The sequence below is a fragment of the Bos grunniens genome, chromosome 4 (genome assembly GCF_055505025.1).
Source record: "Bos grunniens cultivar Pamir isolate PY7600 chromosome 4, Bosgru_T2T1.0, whole genome shotgun sequence".
NCBI lineage: Eukaryota > Metazoa > Chordata > Mammalia > Artiodactyla > Bovidae > Bos > Bos grunniens.
The window spans coordinates 37810590-37823177 of record NC_141168.1 but is presented as its reverse complement, the minus strand read 5'-3'; the positions used below and the strand labels follow the sequence as shown (position 1 = coordinate 37823177).

The 12588-nt window shown below is 39.4% G+C and overlaps 1 protein-coding gene across 2 annotated transcripts in view; it reads left to right on the top strand.

Annotated features, from left to right (window-relative positions):
- AMPH (amphiphysin) overlaps window positions 1-12588 on the top strand; it is a 215109-nt gene that overhangs the window by 131411 nt on the left and 71110 nt on the right. For both annotated transcript variants that reach the window (XM_086398398.1, XM_086398397.1), the window contains exons 6-7: window positions 9639-9746; window positions 11514-11599. In XM_086398398.1, the coding sequence (XP_086254524.1) occupies window positions 9639-9746; window positions 11514-11599 (194 nt within the window). The remainder of the gene's footprint in view (window positions 1-9638; window positions 9747-11513; window positions 11600-12588) is intronic.

Below are 12588 nucleotides of genomic sequence, written 5' to 3'. Positions count from 1 at the left end.
TTATTAAAAATGGGCAAGAGATAAGTGGATAAGAGATAAGTTAAAAGTCCTCAGGCTTACATCAAAGACAGAAACTTTGTGCCTATTTAAGTGTGGGATTTTTATTCTGTTCCTATCAGTATAAAATGAAATATAGTTACAGAAATAAGATTTTCCCCTTTAATGAACTGCTTCATCTTTTATTTCTCTATAGAATTCTTTTTAATCCTATATATATATATATATATACACACACACCTGATCATAAATCAGAGCTACTAAATAATTTCAGTCTATGTTCAAACCTTTTTATTATATGGGACTTGACAAGAATTTCCATTAGGATAAACAAGGTCACGAGGAAAGGAGAAACTTCATGGCAAATGTGAAAGCAAAATCTGATCTTTGTTCTGTATTTTGTATATGTTCATAGCACACCTGCACGTTCTTAAGATGTAAGCATTTCAAATACATTTGCATCTGGATCTAAATATATCCTGTCTGAAACATTTGTCTTATTTAACAGTTGGATTCATTGAAAGGGAAATACACAAATGAAGGATTGAGTATCACAGTTTCAGAATTGACTCTCAAGGTAAAGATGGTTTTTAAGCCATCAGGCTTGTAGATAGCAAATGGTAGCTTTGATAGATCAACCCTCCAGTTGTTTTCCCAGCTGAAAGAGGACTTCAAGGTAAGACAGCCACATGCTGCCTTTCCTGTAGATCAAGGAGCCGTAAACCACCATCCATGGGTATTTGCAGTATATTAGTAGGTGACCTTTGATGTAAAGTTCCATTTTAACCTGGTCTTTTTTTTTTTTTTTTTTTAGAAGCTTACAACAATACCCATTTATTAGCTCACAGTCTGTAGAACAGAATTCCAGGCATGGTTGCCTAACCTTTATAGACATTGCCAAACACCAGGAAAATACCTGCAGTAGTGTGAACTGGCTTTGGCCATGAAACATAGTGAAACTTCTTGGCCGAAATCAATGATGTTCATTTCCTTGGCCCTGCACAGAATGCCTAATGCTAGTTGGCTAATACTTCAGTGTGTTTTGGGGAAGCCAGAGGCACCAGACAAGAACCTAAGTGAGTCAGACTAGATACATTAGCCTTGTTGGCAAAATATCCTGGAGAACAAATCTAGATATCAGTTCTCAGTGATGTTATTATCATAGGCAGCAGAACAATTTATTCAGTCATTATATAACTACATCCTAATGAAAAGATTTTAAGTCAGTTTTTAAAATTTTCTGAGAATTAAAAAGTTTTTTAATAAATTTTAAAATTCTGTACACAGAGAGTGCATTTTGAGACATCTTCAGATACTTTGATAGGCATTGACATTTTGTATTGGAATTTGCAGCGTTTATGAAGCAAAGATTCTCAGAATTATCATCACACTTTAGAATATTGTTTATTGGATGGTAATTAATCTTCATGAAAATCAATTTCCAATAAGTCAGAAGGAGGTAAAAGAAAAGTTTGTCTTCCTATTGGAAAATTTCAAAGAACTTCACAACTTGTCTAAATTATTCAGATAATATTTGATAGTATGACTTTAATAAGCAAATGAAAATTGTGATTGCCTACAGAAGAACACATTTGAAAAGTTGTTGGGTTTCTTTCAGGATCAAAACTTAATGCCATCAAAAGAAGTGTGAAGCATTTATTATTTGTTATTTGCTATGGTACTTCCCAGCAAGTTATTTGGAAATTAGCCATTCTCTTTAGGAGTGGTGTAAAATTACAGAAGACAAATAGACACAGAACTACTTATGTTGAAACATAGATTAAAATAAACTCCTGATGGATTATTTTGGTTTATGTTTTCAGTTTGTTGAAACACTCAGTGGGATTTTTACTTTTCCTGGGGTCCATGTGGTGGAGGGGCAAGCATAAAAATGATCCTCCACTTACTGAAACATCTTTATAAGAGAGATCTGGAATCATTTTTCCAGCTGCATGCCCTGAAGATAAATGAAATATATTTCATGGTTTTACCTGCATCATGAAAAGAACCTACATAATCTCTCTCTCTGTTTTTGTGAAGTCATGTTTAGACTATTAGAGCATACACATAGGGTTTCAACCAAGATAGAGGATTGCAAAAGCATTTCATATGATGAACAGTGAAGGGAACAGCAGTGTTTATCTTGGAAAAGAGAAAATTTGGAGTTGGAGAGTAGGTGGGACAGCTGCTTCTAGTGATTGAAAGACTTATCTTTTATGAAAATACACGGAAGTATGTATTTACCCAGTGGCTGGAAGTTAGAAGTGGATATAGACTCCATCGTTTCATAAAGTGAGTGTTGAGTTTTTATATAATGAATGGGTTATTGATGAAAAGGGGCTTATGATTAAAAATACAGTGGAGAATTTTCAAAGCTTGGGACACAGTTAACCTCCTTGACTCTTGTTAATATCAACAAGCTGTGTGTAACCTCAGGCAGATTTCCAAATATTTACTGCAACCCATCAGCAAAGACTATGAAGTACCAGTTATGAGGGGATGATGTTTGACTTTTCCAACTGTGATTGGCAGGGCACCTGGTGTTACAGTTTTTTATACAGCACTGACATCTAACATCAGTGTTGTAATAAGAGCCAGCTTGTCACTAACCCAGGCAGGCTTACAGCTGTGAGCTGTTACTGTAAAATGCAGTTTAGAGTTTATCTTGGCAGCCACGCCTGAGCCACTAAGCATATATCTAGAGCGGGGGGCCAAAATGAATGCCAAATTGGGAGTATTGTTGAAATTTTAAAAATTTCAGTAAATTATTTTCTTTGCTGCAGAAGGTCAATTCATAGTGGGAAATCTGAAGTACTTTTAAATAAACCACTTAGTTCAACTATTTATTGGGACTTCCCTGGTGGTTTAGTGGTTAAGACTTCACTTTCCAATGCAGGGGTACAGGTTCAATCCCTGGTCAGGGAGCTACGATCCCCACATGCCTTGTCACCAGAACAAAACAAAAAATAGGAGGAATATTGTAACATGTTCAATAAAGATTTTTAAAAAATGGTCAGCATAAAAAGCAATCTTTTTAAAAAGACAAAAACCATTTACTATTAAGCTAGTAAATTTATTTAATAAAACTTACTATTGGATGGTTAAATTAGAATTGTATCATTTTCTTTGTAAAAGCTGTGGTGTATTAACTCTACCCTTACTTAGGAGATGAGGTTTTCCAAATATCAAATAGGTAAGGAAATAAGATTGGCTCTTCAAACACAAAAATATGTGCATCAAAATGAGTGATGGCCTTCAAAATAATAACTTCTACCACAGTAAGCTGAACTCTGTAATTGACTTGTCAGTTACACAAGAAAATGACTCACATTATTTACTTCACTTCTTGTTTGTGAACAAAAAATAAGATGATCCAGTGTACCTTCCCAGGCTTGGAAGTAATTGAATTTTAACGCTTTTCAAAAATCAAATTTGTCTTCAAAGAATCCAGGTTTGCTTCTTGGAAGATATTAAAGGAAACTCCTCACTCCCACCCCACCCAAGTCCACAAACAGAGTTTTGTAAGAGTTTCCATAGCGTCACACAAGGCCACTGCCTCAAGGGTCAATGCTTCCTGGGAGGTAACAGATATTTGCTAAAAATAATGAGCTTTGTCACCTTATCAGACACTTCTCTCTGCTCTGCCTGGACTAATTCATGGCATATTTTAAGTGAATGTGGTATATCAGCCAAATTTTTCGGTAACACCAGTTGGAAGTGGTCTGTGCAGAGTCAAGTGAAAGGGATTGAAAGTATCTAAATGAGAGTAACTGCCTCACGGTGCCTGTCACCTCTCCTTCAGGGAGCGTGGAGGGGGAGCACAGCAGGACAGACAGTATCTGGACGACAGAGTCTGTCACAGAAACCTGGGCACTGCTAGAATAGTACTAACCCAGAGTTAGGAGCAGGGAATGAGTGAGGCAAGTGAGGGCACAAAGGTTCAAAATATAAGGAGATGGGACTGCTCTGGTGGTCCAGTGGTTAAGAACCCACCTTTCAATGCCAGAGATGCAGGTTCAATTCCTGTTCTGGGAACTAAGATCCCACATAGCACGAGGCAACTAAGTCCGCACTTTGCAAACTGCACAGCCCACACGCTCCCACATGCCACAGTGAAAATCCTGCATGCCACAGCTAAGACCGGACGCAGCCATAAATAAAGAAATAAGTATTAAGAAAAACTCATTTTAAAGTCAAAAATTAAAAAAAAACACAAAATCTTATGTGCCTGTTTTTTGTTTTCTTTTTAAATTATTTCTGATACTCATTTCTTTGACAGCTCCACTTGGTATTGCAGTTCTTATGTGGCAGTGAGTTCCCCCAAATGTTGTTTGTCTTAAAAAAAAATCTTTATTTCATCTTTACTTTTGGGAGGTATTTTCACTTGGAATAGAATTCTAAGATCTCTGTTGATTTTTATTTTTCAGTGCTTAAAAGATACCACTCCATTGTATTCTAGCTTGCACAGTTTCTAAAAATTAGTCTTCGGTAATTCTTACCTTTGTATTTGCTGTTTTTCTTTATTCTTGATTTTTAGCAGTTTGGCTATGATATAGCTGGCTGTGTCTTGTTTGGTATCTTTCTCTTTTGGGATTCTGAGTTTCTTGGAACTGAATTTTGATGGCTCCCTTATTTCATAAAGTTGTCAGCCATTATTTCTTCAAATGTTTCTTCTGACTCTTGTTCTCATCTCTTTCTGAGAAGTCCAATTTACACTATGTTAGACTATTTGATATTGTATTAGAGGCCTTTTGTGGTTGATTCTGTTTTGTTTTTTTTTCTCCTTGTGGTTTAAAGAGAATAATTTCTCTTGAATTAGCTTCAACTGTACAGTTTATTTCCTCAACTCTTTTATGTCTAGTGAACAGATGTATCCTCTCTGATACATAAATTTTTTTTTGTCTTTAGCATTTCCATTTGATTTCATTTGACGGTTTCCATGTATCTGCTGAAATTACCTGTTTATGTATTTTGTCTAATTTTCCAACTAGATACTTTAACATATTAGTCATAGTTATTTTAAAATTACTGATTGATACTTCCAACGTTTGGGTCATGTTTGGGTTTGTTTCTGTTGATTGCTTTGTGCTTTCTCATGGGCCTTTTTTGTTTTTGTTTTTTTTTTTATGTATGTGTTTCAAAATCTTTGATTGAATGCCAGACTCCATGTATGGAAGAATGAAGACTGAAATAATATGTATGCCTGGAAGTGGGCATTCTTTGTTGGCAAGCTGTTAATGTAAGAGCTAATTGCAGCTTGAGCTGGATTTGAGTTTCATTGTTGCTATTGTTACTTTCAGTGCACCATCGCTTTCAGATTCCTCCAGAACAGAGCTGCTAATGCCTTGAGCGTATAGACTAACATCTATAATATTTTCAGACTCTTGAGGTCAAGTCCAGTTTTTGCATCTTTGACCCACATTGGGTGGGTCCTTGCATGCCAGAGAGTTTTTATTAGTGTTCCTGTTCCCCATCAGATTTCAGGAGTCCTTGTGTGCCTGTTTTGCAGAGGGGCTTTAAACCCATACATTTATCCTTCCTCCAGTGGTAAGCAGCAATTTCTTGTTATTCAGTGGTGGACTTGGAGTGGGGCAGGGCTGCTTATGTTATCCTTTTCTGGTCTGTCTTAGGCAGAGCCAGTTTCACATTTGTGATTGGTCTAAGCAGGAGTTTGCTGCCCCTGCCCAGGTGGGATCAAACCTCTTCTTGTTATAGAAGTCAGATCTTAGGTCCAAGAAGTTTTTATTTTTAAAATATTTCTTTCTTTATTTATTTGGCTGTGCAGGATCCCAGCTGTGGCACGTGGAATCTTCAATCTTTGTTGTGGCATGCAAACTCCTAGTAGTGGCATGTGGGATCCAGGGATTGAACGCAAGTCCCTGGCATTGGGAATCCCAAGTTTTAGTCAATAAACCACCAAGGAAGTCCCCAAAGAATGTTTTATGTTCCTCCCCTATGGGTTGAGATTTTTTTTTCCTCCCACCCTTCTGTTTATTGCAATTATTTTTTAATATATCCTATGGACTCGGGGAATCAATAGTATGGGAAAGACTAGAGATCTCTTCAGGAAAATTAGAGATACCAAGGGAATATTTCATGCAAAGATGGGCTCAATAAAGGACAGAAATGGTAGGGACCTAACAGAAGCAGAAGATATCAAGAAGAGGTGGCAAGAATATACATAAGAACTGTATAAAAAGATCTTTATGACCCAGATAATAATGATGGTGTGCTCACTCACCTAGAGCCAGACATCCTGGAATGTGAAGTCAAGTGGGCCTTAGGAAGCATCACTACGAACAAAGCTAGTAGAGGTGATGGAATTCCAGTTGAGCTATTCCAAATCCTGAAAGACGATGCTGTAAAAGTGCTGCACTCAATATGCCAGCAAATTTGGAAAACTCAGCAGTGGCCACAGGACTGGAAAAGGTCAATTTTCATTCCAATCCCAAAGAAAGGCAATGCCATAGAATGCTCAAACTACTGCACAATTGCACTCATCTCACACGCTAGTAAAGTAATGCTTGAAATTCTCCAAGCCAGGCTTCAGCAATACGTGAACTGTGAAGTTCGAGATGTTCAAGCTGGTTTTAGAAAAGGCAGAGGAACCAGAGATCAAATTGCAAACATCTGCTGGATCATCAAAAAAGCAAGAGTTCCAGAAAAACATCTATTTCTGCTTTATTGACTATGCCAAAGCCTTTGACTATGTGTATCACAGTGAACTGGAAAATTCTGGAAAAGATGGGAATACCAGACCACCTGACCTGCCTCTTGAGAAACCTATATGCAGATCAGGAAGCAACAGTTAGAACTGGACATGAAACAACAGACTGGTTCCAAATAGGAAAAGGAGTACGGCAAGGCTGTATATTGTCACCCTGCTTATTTAACTTCTATGCAGAGTACATCATGAGAAACGCTGGGCTGGAAGAAGCACAAGCTGGAATCAAGATTGCCCGAAGAAACATCAATAACCTCAGATATGCAAATAACATCACCCTTATGGAAAAAAGTGAAGAACTAAAGAGCCCCTTGATGAAAGTGAAAGTGGAGAGTGAAAAAGTTGGCTTAAAGCTCAACATTCAGAAAACTAAGATCATGGCATCTGGTCCCATCACTTCATGGGAAATAGATGGGGAAACAGTGGAAACAGTGGCTGACTTTATTTTTCGGGGCTCCAAAAACACTGAAGTTGGTGATTGCAGCTGTGAAATTAAAAGACGTTTACTCCTTGGAAGGAAAGTTATGACCAACTTAGATAGCATATTCAAAAGCAGAGACATTACTTTGCCAACAAAAGTCCGTCTAGTCAAGGCTATGGTTTTTCCAGTGGTCATGTATGGAGGTGAGAGTTGGACTATAAAGAAGGCTGAGTGCCGAAGAATTGATGCTTTTGAACTGTGGTGTTAGAGAAGACTCTTGAGAGTCCCTTGGACTGCAAGGAGATCCAATCAGTCCATCCTAAAGGAGATCAGTCCTGGGTGTTCATTGGAAGGACTAATGTTGAAGCTGAACCTCCAATACTTTGGCCACCTTATGTGAAGAGCTGACTCATTTCAAAAGACCCCGATTATGGGAAAGATTGAGGGTGGGAGGAAAAGGGGATGACAGAGGATGAGATGGTTGGATGGCATCACCGACTTGATGGACATGGGTTTGGGTGGACTCCGGGAGTTGGTGATGGACAGGGAGGCCTGGCATGCTGCGGTCCATGGGGTCACAAAGAGTCGGACACGACTGAGCGATTGAACTGAACTGAACTGATGGACCTGGGGGATTCCTGTCCCTTCCCAGGGTTAGTTTGGTTTTGCTTCTGCTTCTTCCCCAGAATGGAGCATCTCTGCCTGGTGTCTCTGGACATGAAGATCTGTTGTTTCCTCGTCAAGTGACATAAAGCTTTTGCTTTGTAAATAGAAAAATAACCTAGGAAATAGGCAGGGCTTTGTGTCTACCCCTTGGCAGTCAGAGATCACCTCATTCTCACCTGCACTGCAAGGGGGTGTCTTGTTCCCCAAACTCTGGTAGAATCCATTGGAAGCCCTAGGAAAGAGCTTGCTCATAATTGCAAGTTACCCTCATGTCTTTTTATTTTTGGCTGTGCCGGTCTTAGTTGCAGTACACAGAATCTTTGGTTGCAGCATTTGAACTCTTAACTGCAGCCTGTGAAATTCTTAATTGCAGCATGTGGGGTCTAGTTCCCTGACCAAAGATTGAACCTGGGCCCCCTGCATTAGCAGCATGGAGTCTTAGCCACTGGGAAGTCCCTCCCCTGTGTCTTGGACACCCAGCTATTATTCCAAACTGACACCTTAGCCCCCAGTGGATCTTTAACAGTTTGTTAAAATTTTAGCTGATCTCTTGTCCACTTCCTAAAGGAAATCTGTCCTGAATATTCATTGGAAGGACTGATGCTAAAGCTGAAATGCCAATACTTTGGCCACCCGATGCGAAGAACTGACTCATTTGAAAAGACCCTGATGGTGGGAAAGATTGCAGGCAGGAGGAGAAGGGGATGACAGAGGATGAAGTGGTTGGATGGCATCACAGACTCAATGGACATTAGTTTGAGTCAACTCCAGGATGGACAGGGAGGCCTGTCATGCTGCAGTCCATGGGGTTGCAAAGAGTTGGACATGACTGCGTGACTGAACTGAACTGAACTTGTCCGCTTGTATTGGGTTGGCAACAGCTTTTACCCACCAAAGGTGAAATGGTTTTTGTGTCTCATCTCTCCCTACAGGGACTTATCCCTCTTTGGGATTCAGATGGCTTTATTGGCTTGTGAGTTTATGTCTCTGATACAGTCAAGACAATTTATGTTTTTGTAGACTATCCAGATACTTTTTCTTGTTAGTGTGGGAGTAATATTCTTTGCAGCTCTCTATAGCCTAACTAGAAGTGAAAGTCTCTAGGAATCAATATATTCCTAAAGCTCCTCAGATATTTCTAACAAACAAAAGGGTTGTCAAACACTTCTAGGAAAAAAGGGTTTCTTAGGGTTTATATCACTGCTGTTAGTGTGAGTGCTATTAGAATTATAAAAGCAGATCCTAATACAGTCTTTGACTGTCTTTAAAATGGAACATTTAAAGGTTTAGAATAAAGACTAATAGAGAGTATAGGTTGATGTGCTTTCCTCCACCAATTCTGGAATTTCTCTGGTCTTTGACTGCAAATTCTGCCTTCAGATCTTAATGGTTGTCCTAATTATTATCAGAAGGGAGGTATTTACCTAATGGTAGTCACACAAATCTCTAGTGATAAGGAATCTGCCTGCCAATGCAGAAGATGCAAGAGACTCGGTTTCTATCCCTGGTTGAGGAAGATGCCCTGGAGTAGGAAATGGCAACCCACTCCAGTATTCTTGCTTGGAAAATTCCATGGACAGAGGAGCCTGGCAGACTACAGTCCATGATGTCACAAAGAAATGGACATGACTGAATGTGCACACACACACACGCACACGTATTCGCACAAAGGATTGAAGACAGTAGTTTGATTTCTAGCAGTCATTTGTCTACTGAAATTCTGGTTCACTTCGATCTCCAGCTACTCTGGACAAGGAAAGTGTTTTGGCAGTCAAGAAGAGAATCTGTGACCGTGTCTCTCTCTTAGTGCTTATGCTTCCCTGTTGGCAGAATCGTATCGCCAAGCGCAGCCGGAAGCTGGTGGACTACGACAGTGCCCGCCATCATCTGGAAGCTTTGCAGAGTTCCAAGAGGAAGGATGAGAGTCGCATCTCTAAGGTAGGGGCCAATTCCACTGTTGTCACCAGTCTCTGTACTCTATGACCTGTAGCAACTTTGCTTTTGAAATGAAATCTCTCTTTTCTCATGGAGATTGGAATCAGGACGGAATTTAAAAATTGAAATATGGGTCTTGTGGGATGCTGTCTATAATTTTGTAAGTTACACTAAGGGTTTTCAGGTCCTTGGTAGAATTCACTTGGGTGGCACTGACTCACACATTTTCATCATAATAAATGTTTACCCCTAGCAGTACTGCCTGATCATATAAAGTAGTGTGTCCTTACACTCTTTATGTGTGTCACGTGTGTGCATGTGTGTGCATGCTAAGTCGCTCAGTCGTGTCCAACTTTTTGAAACAATTTTTGAGACACTGTAGCCCGCCATGCTCCTCTGTCCATGGGATTCTCCAGGCAAGAATGCTGGAGTGGGTTACCACTTCCTCCTCCAAGGGATCTTCCCGACCCAGGGATCATACCCACGTCTCTATGTCTCCTGCATTGGCAGGTGGGTTCTTGACCACTAGCGTCACCTGGGAAACCTGCTGTGGTCCATACTTGACGACAGAATGAAGATTCAACTAGGAAATGAAGTGTGAAATCCTCAGACGTAACTTGTGCTTGAGAGTACAGATGTGTGCTACAATTGCTTGACATTCATTTTCTTTTAAAGAACCCATTGCCAGAGATTTCTCCATATATGTCAGTCACTGACAGCTCATTGGAAACACATACAAACTTCTCTCTAGGCTTCCAGTCTTGTCTCCCCCATTTTCCCACACACAGCTTCCTGGATCACCTTTCTACTGAACGTACCCAGGTAGAATTTCCCCAGTGCTTAAGTCCTTTAATGGCTCCCATTGCCAGTCAAAAAGTTCTAAATTCCTTAGCATGGCCTATGCAAGCTTCACAGCTGGTTTCTGGCTCACCTCTCCATCTTGTCAGCTTTCAAGTCTTCTTTCCCCTGCTTTCCTTCCTCCACACAAACATCCTAATCTGGAGCTTCTGTGACCTACACACCGGCTCCTAAGCAGTCACTGTAAGAGCTGAGTTTCACATCAGGCCCCTGAGAAGCAAGGCACTGTGTTCAACACTTTATTTACATCCACTTTCCTTAATACTCACAACACCTGTGAGGTGGACATTGCTGTGTTCATTTATGGATCTTAGGTGCAGAAAGGTGGTAAAGAAAGTCCACATGGTTAGTGAGTGAGAATCCCAACCCGGGCAACTCCTCCTGTATGTGTTGTCCACCATTCCCCACCATTTCATTAGCAAACAGTTGCTCACTCTTCAAGATTCAGTATCAAGTTAAAATATCACCTTTTCCATGGAGTCTTCTCTAATTCTTGCACTTTCTTTCTTAATGGCATGCTCCATAATAGCTTATAAGCCCTCTCTTGTAGTGTAGTTACTTAGACTTCCCACTAGACAGGGAATTTCTTGGGAAGCATCCTGACCCAGTATCCCTAGCAGAGTATGTAACAGTGTATGTGACAGGCACTTCACGCAATTTTGAAGAATGAATGAATCTGCCAGAGACTGCAAGAGCAACCATTGTAATCCATCACATTTTCCTTTTTCAATAAGACTTAACATTTCACTTTTATTGAAAATGATCATGTGGATTTTAACCAGATTTCTCTCCTTTCCAAAATGTTCCAGGATGCCATAAAGCTATTTCTATTTTATATTAAATGTTGTTGTGTCTAGAAGTGTGGTATGCCTGTGATGTTTTCAGTGTAAACATGTTATGTGTTATTTCTAGGCAGAAGAGGAATTTCAGAAAGCACAGAAAGTATTTGAAGAGTTTAACGTTGACTTACAAGAAGAGTTACCATCATTGTGGTCAAGGTAAAGATGGTTCTGTATATGTTATAAGTTCAGGAATAGTGAATATTACTTGTCTTATTTCCTGTGATGAGTTAGCACTCACTGTCCAGTAGAAGTGTTCAATAATCTGTAATTTACAATATGGTAGCTTCTAACCACATGTGGTTGACCTTGAACACTTGGAATATGTTTAGTATGACCTGGGAACTGAATTTTAAATATATGTTATTTTGTTTTAATTCGTTTAAATTTAAATAACCCAATTTGGTTAGCTACCACATTGGACAGCACTGTTTTAGACTTTTATTTCAAGTAGAGATACAAATCTCATTTAGAGGCATTAGGAGAACTATCCTTAACCTTGAAATTTAAAGGATAAATTTTTAACCCTTGGAAGAACATTTTATTTCAAGGGGTCATCTAGTCTCTGTCTTTTGTGTGAAACCTCTACTGTCAGCTCTCACCTGTTAATCTGAGCTTCATTCTTATTTTATAAATGAAATATTCTTTTTTATGGGTACTCTGCATTTCTCATTCCACTAACTTCAGTTTTCCCATTTAGTGGTAGAACCAAGAAGTTGTTGGGTGAAGTGGGGCCTTATGTCTCAGTTTTCATCAGCACACCCATGCTACCACCCTGAATAAACAGGATTGTGCTTGTCATGCAACACTGCTTTAAGTACAATTCCAAATCTTGGTTAGGATGTGGAGGTCAGGGAATCCTCCTACACTATTGATGAGATTGTAAATTGATGCAGCCGCTATGGAAAACAGTATGGAGATCCCTCAAAAAGTTAAAAATAGACTTACTATATGATCCAGCAGTCCCACTCCTGGGAATATACCTGGACAGAACTATAATTCAAAAAGATACATGCACCCCTATGTTCATAGCTGCACTATTCACAATAGCTAAGACATGGAAACAACCTGAATGTCCATCAACAGAGGAATGGGTAAAGATATGGTATATGTATACAATGGAATACTACTCAGCCATAAAAGAACAA